The 8,723-nt window shown below is 44.1% G+C and overlaps 1 protein-coding gene across 1 annotated transcript in view; it reads right to left on the reverse strand.

Annotated features, from left to right (window-relative positions):
- Positions 1–6,664, reverse strand: part of SLC19A3 (solute carrier family 19 member 3) — a 16,244-nt gene extending 9,580 nt beyond the window's left edge. The window contains exons 1-2 of the mRNA XM_018568499.1: positions 6,515–6,664; positions 1,277–2,081 (exon numbers count right to left, since the gene is read on the reverse strand). Of these exons, the coding sequence (XP_018424001.1) occupies positions 1,277–2,081; positions 6,515–6,664 (955 nt within the window). The remainder of the gene's footprint in view (positions 1–1,276; positions 2,082–6,514) is intronic.
- Positions 6,665–8,723: the final 2,059 nt, after the last annotated feature.

The raw sequence follows: 8,723 nt of genomic DNA on the forward strand, positions 1-8,723 counted from the left end.
AAAAATTTAGACATGTGCGAAGGCTAAAAATAAATTTCAGATTTCATTTGTTTCATCAAACAAAACAATTTTATATGCTATTTTGGATTCAGCCATTGGCGTGTTCTGGAGGCGGGGCGCATGACGTCATATAACACCGCACGTGTTGGGCGCCGCCATCTTGGTGTATAACTAGGTATACACCAAGATGGTGGGGCCAATATCGGCGTGTGAGGTCACCTGACGCCACGCATGCATGGCGTCATGTAACGTCATGCTCCCTGCCTCCAAGATGGTGGCACGCATTCAGAGAACACGCTGGTGGCCAACATGGCCGCCGCACATTCTCAAACAAATTATTATTATTATGTGTCTGAATACAATACAGACCCCTGGCTTCATTTACATGTAGCCCGGGGTCTGTGTTCTGTTTTTTATTTTTACTTTTCTAGATGCACTTACTTGAAAAAAGGGGTCAGCATGACGACCTGACACTTTATTTTTATAGACTCTATTGTATTTTGACATTTATTGTTTACCTTCTGTTGTTTTATTTGATAAGAATACTTCTATTGTGCCTACAAGTTTAATACCTTTGAATAAAAGTTTTATTTTTATCACACTTTTTAATATGTTTCTTTGCGGCTTAACAAAATAGGAGTCTTTAAATGGTGCATATATTGGGGGAAATGGGTGTGGTTACGGGGGCGTGGCCACTAAAGGGTGTGGCCACTGAGGGGCGCTGTAAAGCTTTCTCGCACAGGGCGCCTAAAGGCCTAAGGCCGGCCCTGACTCTGTGTGCCTCAAGCACTCATGACTGCTGTGCTCTGTGTCTTACCCACTCCTGACCCCTGCGCCCTGTGCAATATGCACTCCTGAGCCCTGCACACTGTGCATTATGCACTCCCAACTCTTGCGCTTTGCACGTTACATACTGCCAAACCTTCCATTCTGTTTATTACATACCCATGAACCCTGCATTATATACACTATATTGTACATTTAAACAATTGCCTGGAATTCAGCTTTAAAAGTGGACGTACTCACTAAAGGTGCAAGAAGTGCCGCATGCAACCGATCATTTACCTTTTTGGTTCCCATTGGCTTTGTTGCAGACAATGCAAAGGAACACATTGTAAATCTCTCCAATAAACTATACGCAAATGTTATTCACATTCATATGTAAATTAATAAGTATGGAACATTAGCCTTACAAAACTCTAGGAAAGGAAAATAAAAGACCAATACTTTGAACTTAATTAAATAACAATAAATAACATAAATGTAATCCACTCACCCAGAAATGTAGACACAGCCTCTACTCCTCCATTGTATATTGTTGAGTTCTGAGCGGGTTCTACGTGTTCCCACAAAATCTGAACATAGTTAATCACTTGGTTGTAGCCAGCTGTTGCAAGGGCCCACCACAATGACCAATAAATGAGCTGAGATGAAGAGTAGCACTCTTTTATGTCTTTGAATAGTAGCAATAACATCTTGCAGACGTTTGTTTCAATGTTCTCATTTTTTGTGTCTGGCTCTGTTGTTATTTCACAGTTTTGTAGTTCTCCACATTGTGGTGCCTCCATGTTATTCACAGAGGGTTTTGAATCTCCAGATTTCTTCCCAGCCGCATCTCCTGTTTCTTTCCGGTGAAAAAACATGCTCCTTTTTGGCATTGGGAGTACCAAAGAGCACAGAAAAGCAACTGACACGGATACCAAGGAAATTACATTAAGGTAAAAGTATGAAACTCCAGCCAAGGAAACCAGAAGTTGGCCCAACACAGAGGCAACTGTGAAACCCACAAGGGTTATACTCCGACAGTAGCTGGTGACCTTCTGGTAATGTTCTGTGTCAACCACACTGTAGATGTAGGAGTAATAGGCCACTTCTGTAGCAGTCACCATCCCATAGCAAAACTCAAGGCCTTGCATTGCTGGCACTCCACGGGCAAACAGCAACAAGACCCAAGAGATTATGTAACTCAGGCCTTGTAGGATTATGACAGGTTTGTATCTTAAGTAGTCTGTAAGTACAAAAACTGGGAATAATATTGCCAAGTAACTGTACGTCCATACTGGGAACACAGAGTTTGTCACCTGTAGGAGAAGCACACAGACAAGAATCATAAACAGACCATGACACGTAAGGCCAGGCTATGGGCATTCAAATATTTGCATATTCTTAACAAGCGTTTTAAAACAAGCTCTCACTGATCTCTGTAGCCACAGGCACTGTGAAGCAATCAATCCTCCAAGTTTACACTAGAAACACTTTCAGCTTCATTTTAGTAGTTCAGCTCACCATGCTCCCCGCTCCTAGCAGTGATTTGGCAACTTTAACTTTGGCAACTCTATTGTAAAAACAGAGCAAGTGCACAGAAGGAGCGGGAGAGCAGCGGGCTGAGACCCAACTTGAAAAACTTCACTTAGGATGAATTACTCCACAGTGTCTTCAACTACAGAGCAAGGAATTGTTTTAAAGCTAATTTACTGCTTGTTAAGAATAGGTAAATAAATCCACCATCTGGCCACAGCATACACAAAGAATAGCATTTTGGGTATGTAGTCACCTCAAACATTGTTGTGCTACATTCTGCGTAGATGTACTGCAGGACAGTTTCAATTTTGCCAAAACTGACATTTTTACATGTAAGGTCTCGTTCACACCTAGGCGTATTGCATATGCGCGTCTGTCGCGCGTTTTTTTTACCGCGATTCGCGGTAAAAAAGTCGCGTGACCGTCGCGCGTTTCCGAAGGCTACTTGGCTGTATCCCAATGGAAACGCGCAACAAAACGGCCCAAAGTAGTACCTGGACCTTTTCAGGCGTGGGCCGTTTTGTTGCGCGTTAGGGACGGGCGGAAATAGGCCACGGTAGGAACGAGACCCATTGAAAACAATGGGATTTATATTTTTGAGCGTTTCGTAGAGCGTTAGTCGAGCGTAGAGCGCGCTACAAAACGTTCAGGTGTGAACGAGGTGGCAGCAGTTGTTTACTATCTTACAAATACTGTTTACTGTCCATAGAGGAGACTCTGTTCCTGACAGCTTACCAGCAATGGACTGGGACCATTCCAAAATGGCCATCGCAATTTACTTCTATGAGATAGCTATAGCAATGAGGGAAACATGTGCCAGCCTGGAGATCGGATGTGAGACCAGAGGGTCACTGTGTCGCTCTGATGAAGGGTCCCTGCGAGGTCCCAAAACGTTAGCCTTTGATGACGTAATGTGACATTTCACAAATATATAAACAACATATTGATATTGGACCCTATAGTGTGTGTTGGTGAGTCCCTGTGATTAGACCAGAGGGAAAGACGTTAGATCAAGTAATCCCTAGCCGACTAATCACATATCACCCGACTATGCTAGCGTGCTTCCTTATCTACAAAACCATTTAACAACTGTGATACACTTTGCACTGATAAACTGCTGAACAAGGGATTCCCCATAACAACATTATGTAAGTTTTACAGCTGTTAATAAGGAACTTCCAGCACATCCTGCGTGAATACAAAAGGACAATGCTGAGGAGTACATAACCCATTTGCACATAGGATAACCACATTTCTGGAAAGTTGGCTTCTATTCATGTTAAGTGCTAATTAATCATCAATGCAAATTAGGCCAAGTGCAAAGTCTGAAACTAGATGGACCTCAATGTTTAGATTTAGGTTTGCTAAAGGAAAGCCAGCTATGGATATAGGTGATGCAATGAAGGAAGTTGCTGGCGAATGTCACTGATTGAGAAAAGGGAAGATATATTAAAGAATAAGTGCCAACAGGCATGTACTATAAATATATTAGATCAACTTGTCTGAAGAGGTAAGTTTTAAGGGTACTTTGCCGATTGGTGAGTACCAAATGGTATGGAAAGTATAATTTCACAGAAGGGAAAGGCACATTATTATTATTATAAACAATTTACTTAGCACCATCAGCTTCCATGGCACTGTAAGAAAATCCATGAACATACAACTTTATAACAAATTGAATAAAGCAATAACACACTACAGTAAGGCTGGGTTCCCACCTGGGCATTCAAAATATGCACGTATGACGCGCGTTTCGGCCGCACGTTTTTACAGTGATTTGCGGTCCACGAAACGCACGTCAAACGCGCGTTTATGAGAGCTATCCGGCTGTATCCTAATGGATACGCGCGGAAATACGCCCCAAAGAAGCTCCTGTACTTGTTTGGGCGTAGGGCGTTTTTCAGCGCGTTTCGACGCGCTAAAATACGCCCAGGTGGGAACCATGCCCATAGGAAATAATGGTATTTCACTTGCTGAGCGTTTTTCAGCGCTTCGGTCAGCGCTGAAAAACGCCCAGATGTGAACCCGGCCTAAGAGACAGCTCTGCCCATATGAGCTGACAGTCTGGGGCAGTGTTTCTCAAACTGTGGTCTGCGGATCACCAGTGGTCAGTAGGTTTGCACCCCATGGCTACTCTTTTTGTAAATGGAAGCCAATGGAAGGACAAACAAGTCAAATGCTGAAGCTCCTTCCTGGGGTGGCCACATACAGGTTCATGAGGGTTCAGTGTGCAGCATTGCAGAGGATTCTAGCTTTAGTCATCACTGCACAATATATGACTCTGGTACAAAGGTAAGTAAGAAGCTGGGGTGGGAGGTGTTAGTGTAGATTAGTTCAGGAGGGGCAGGGGTGGGTTAGAAGATCTCAGTGTAAATGTACAGTGCTGAAAACATGACATAAAATATGAGTGTTGCGTGGCTCAGCTTCACACAAAAACAGCAACAGCCAAGGCTTACTTACCCATTTCCTCTGCAACATAAAGCACGCCATTAGTAAAAGATATGGACTGCAATCGTATAGAGAACAGGGAGCTCTTATCAATCCATTTACCTGTTACATGATTACATACAGTAGAAAACCTGTACTGGGGACAGGCTACACTCCTACACTCTAGTTTGAGCCATCCTGTTCCAATCGTTAGTACGCTTGAATGTTCGTTGAATATTTTTTTTTATTCTTCCCTTCAAAATAAATATGGTGCAAGAGAAGAATAAATTGTTAATACAATAAGGCGTGTAGTGAGAACAAGTAAAACCATGATTCATCCAGGTAGAAGCTAACGGCCAGCCATGGGGGGCGGGATGGTGTGTATATATATATATATATACTGTATATATTTATATATAGATACACTATATTGGCAAACGTATTGGGACGCCTGCCTTTACACGTACATGAACTTTAGTGGTATCCCAGTCTTAGTCCATAGGGTTCAATATTGAGTTGGCCCACCTTTGCCGATACAGCTTCAACTCTTCTGGGAAGGCGTCCACAAGGTATAGGAGTGTGTCTATGGGAATGTTGGACCATTTGTGAGGTCAGGTACTGATGTTGGACGGGAAAGACTGGCTCGCAGTCTCCACTCTAATTCATTCCAAAGGTGTTCTATCGGGTTGAGGTCGGGACTCTGTGCAGGCCAGTCAAGTTCCTCCACCCCAAACTCGCTCATCCATGTCTTTATGGACCTTGCTTTATGCACTGGTGTGTAGTCATGTTGGAACAGGAAGGGTCCATCCCCAAACTGTTCCCACAAAGTTGGGAGCATGAAAATGTCCAAAATGTCTTGGTATGCTGATGCCTTAAAGGAGAACTATGGGGTTAGGGCTTTTCCCTATAGTTCTCCTTAGGGTAACGGGAGGACACAAACTAGCGTCCTCCTGTCACCCTAAGCTCAGTATAACGCGAGCTACAGCTCGCGGTATACTGAGAAGCCGCAGCCGGAGCGGATCCCGACATCGATGTCTGGATCCGCCCAGCTGCGTGAGTGACAGCTGGCTCTGCCTATCTAGAGGCAGAGCCAGCTGTACCCGCCCCCTCCCCCGTCCGTTCCGCCAGTCAGCGCTGGAAGATCGGAGCTGGGAGGGGGGGGAATCCAGCCACTCCCCTGTCACGGCAGAGAGCTGTGACAGGATCGAGAAGTGAGCGAACGCCGGTATGTGTTCGCTCACTTCCCGATCTACTGAGCTGACCTGTGACAGTCTCATTGTCACAGGTCGGCTAGAACTATGAGGTGAGTGAAAAGCACTCACCTCATAGTTCTCCTTTAATGAACTACAAGTGCATTGACATCACTGCACATGTATTCCATTGAGAACTACAGAGGCTGACGGGACTTTCAAAGGATCTGTGAATGGATGATGCGGCTGTGTGGGTGGAGCCATGCACAGATGCACCAAATTCAAAAATGTAAATAAGCCTGCAGGGGGCACGATGTGACCATGTTTCATGTTACAACCTAAATGTGGGTGTAAAAACATGGTCAGAAAGTAAGCCAAACCTTTAAAACAAGTATAAAGCGCTTCAAAATGTAATCAGCGATTTTCCCTTTTTTTGTTATACTATGTGAATGGGACAATATAACAAATATAAAATAGGTGTTATCCCAATTTGGCTGCAAACGTGGAAATGCACTTTAAAGACGTGCATACGAGGCAATATTTTCAAATCATTTAGAATACAGGCTCAAGTGATGATTACTTTAAGCTCACATTACCTGTTCCAGTGTCAGGTTGTGTTCTGGTCCTGTCAGGTACGGTGTCAGGAAAGGTTCTGAGGGTCTCATGGAGGTAAAAAATCCATAAATGCACAGGAGGGTGGTGTGGTATATCCACCCAGGCTGGGTCGCCTTTCTACATAACCCCATGACTGGCTGAGACTTCAGACGTCTCCACTCTCTGGAGTCAGCAATGTGCCCTGAGCTGAAGGTGTAGCACTTTGAGGAGGGTAAAGTACACTGTCATACATCACATGGGAGGAGCAGGGATACACAATGAGGATTCTCAGCTTTGCAAGGATTTCAAAACCTTCGGCAAACATGGACTGATCATTTTGGATAGTAATCATCTCGATGCGAATGTTGTAAGACCAAGAAGAGAATGTAGGAAAAGTATGCAGGAAAATATGAATGTTGACTCTAGCAACCATTCTTGCTTAAAGGAGAACTATGAGGTGAGTGCTTTTCACTCACCTCATAGTTCTAGCTGACCTGTGACAATGAGACAGGTCGGAAGAATATTTTTTAGACGTGCACAGCATAAAAATTTGTTTCAGACGATACAAATGAAAAGGGAAAAACCTTTTCACTCGTTTCTTTTGATGAAATAAACAATTATGCTGCGACGAACCACCAAATCCAAAAGTGCACATTACATCCGGGTGCATCAAAACAGTTCATTTTATTTGGAAAGCAGCCACAGCTAGAGTAGAAAAGCCTGTCCCTTGCCAGCAAACTGCAGGGAAGGACGCTTAGGGGTTCATTTATAAAGGTTTCGTCTGGCGTATAGCTGGATGGATGCCGCTCGCACAACACTAGTGGCCCTAGACGGTGATGAAGAGTACAGAGTTTTCTATACTTGTCAGTGACATTTAGGGGCACTAGTATGCCCTTTGCTGAGCCAGACTTATAGCTGTGCAGTCAGCGTAGCTCATGCTCCCTGCAGAATGGGGAGCTTTACCTTTGACTCAGTAAAGAGGTTGTCAGACCTCTGCAGAGAGACCACTGCTTCCACACAGAGAGCAAGGGTGCTGGCAGAGCACAGGTTTTCTACTCAGGTTGTGGATACTTCCTAAAGCTGGTCATACACCTATAGATTATCTGCAGATTTTCTATAGTCAGATGGAAAAAGTGACATCTCCAGATTCCTCCATCTACGCTAAACTGTGTGGATGGAGGAATCTCCCACTGGGCCAAGCTTAAGTATCCTGCACCGGAACAATGCCTGCATCCAATCAGATTGTCCAGGTATTTTGAGAGACAGCGGGGCCGACTAGCAAGATACTGAAGCTTGGCCCAGGATAAAAATTTTAAAAAAATATTAAAAAGTGCTAAAAAGTAAAAAAAAACACATAAAAAAATTAAAACCAACCCTGCAGCCCCCTGCATTCCCTTGGCTGCTGGCCACTGTCAGAATAGACAAAAAAACAACAGACAGCAGGGTAATGGGTAGCTAGGCTGCTATTGGACATTTCAAATTGCAATAGCCAATAGCAGGCTGGCTATTGCACCCTCCCACTGATGCTGTCAATTAGCAGAGGAGGACCTGAAGGAGAACTTTAGGTTCACCTCTGCTGATTGACAGCAGCAGTGGGCGGGTGCAATTGCCAGCCTGCTATTGGCTATTGCAATTTGAAATGGCCAATAGCAGCCTAGCTATTGATTCTCCTGCTATCTGTTGTTTGTTTGTTTTAATCTGGCTGCAGACGTCAGAAAAGCAGGGGTAGTCAAACGATGGCCTTCCAGCTATGGTGAAACTACAAGTCCCATGAGACATTGCAACAGTCTGACAGCCACAGTGATGACCTCCATGTGCAAAGGCATGTTGGAATTTGTAGTTTCACTACAGCAGGAGTGCCAAAGGCTGGCTACCCCTGGTGTAAACTGTTCTTCCAGATATCTCTGCCATCTTAGTATAAGAGGTAAATTATTGTGCTGAGCTCTTTTTCTAACATTGTGGTAGATATCACAGGAAGGGGTAAGTATTTTGGAACCATGAGGTTTATTTCTGCACCTCAGAAGATTATTGTAGTAATGTTTCATGCAGGTCATTTACTAAATAACAACCTTCCTACCAAGCAGAACACATCATCCACTTCACTACTTCCACAACTCGCCCGTTACTACTATAAGCTCTCCGAGTGCGCGTGCGCCCGTAAAAGTGAATGACGCGCATGCGTTGAAGCAATGTTTCATGTATCCATGGTAA

Source organism: Nanorana parkeri, unplaced genomic scaffold (genome assembly GCF_000935625.1).
Source record: "Nanorana parkeri isolate BGI_ZX_2015 unplaced genomic scaffold, ASM93562v1 scaffold1199, whole genome shotgun sequence".
Lineage (NCBI taxonomy): Eukaryota > Metazoa > Chordata > Amphibia > Anura > Dicroglossidae > Nanorana > Nanorana parkeri.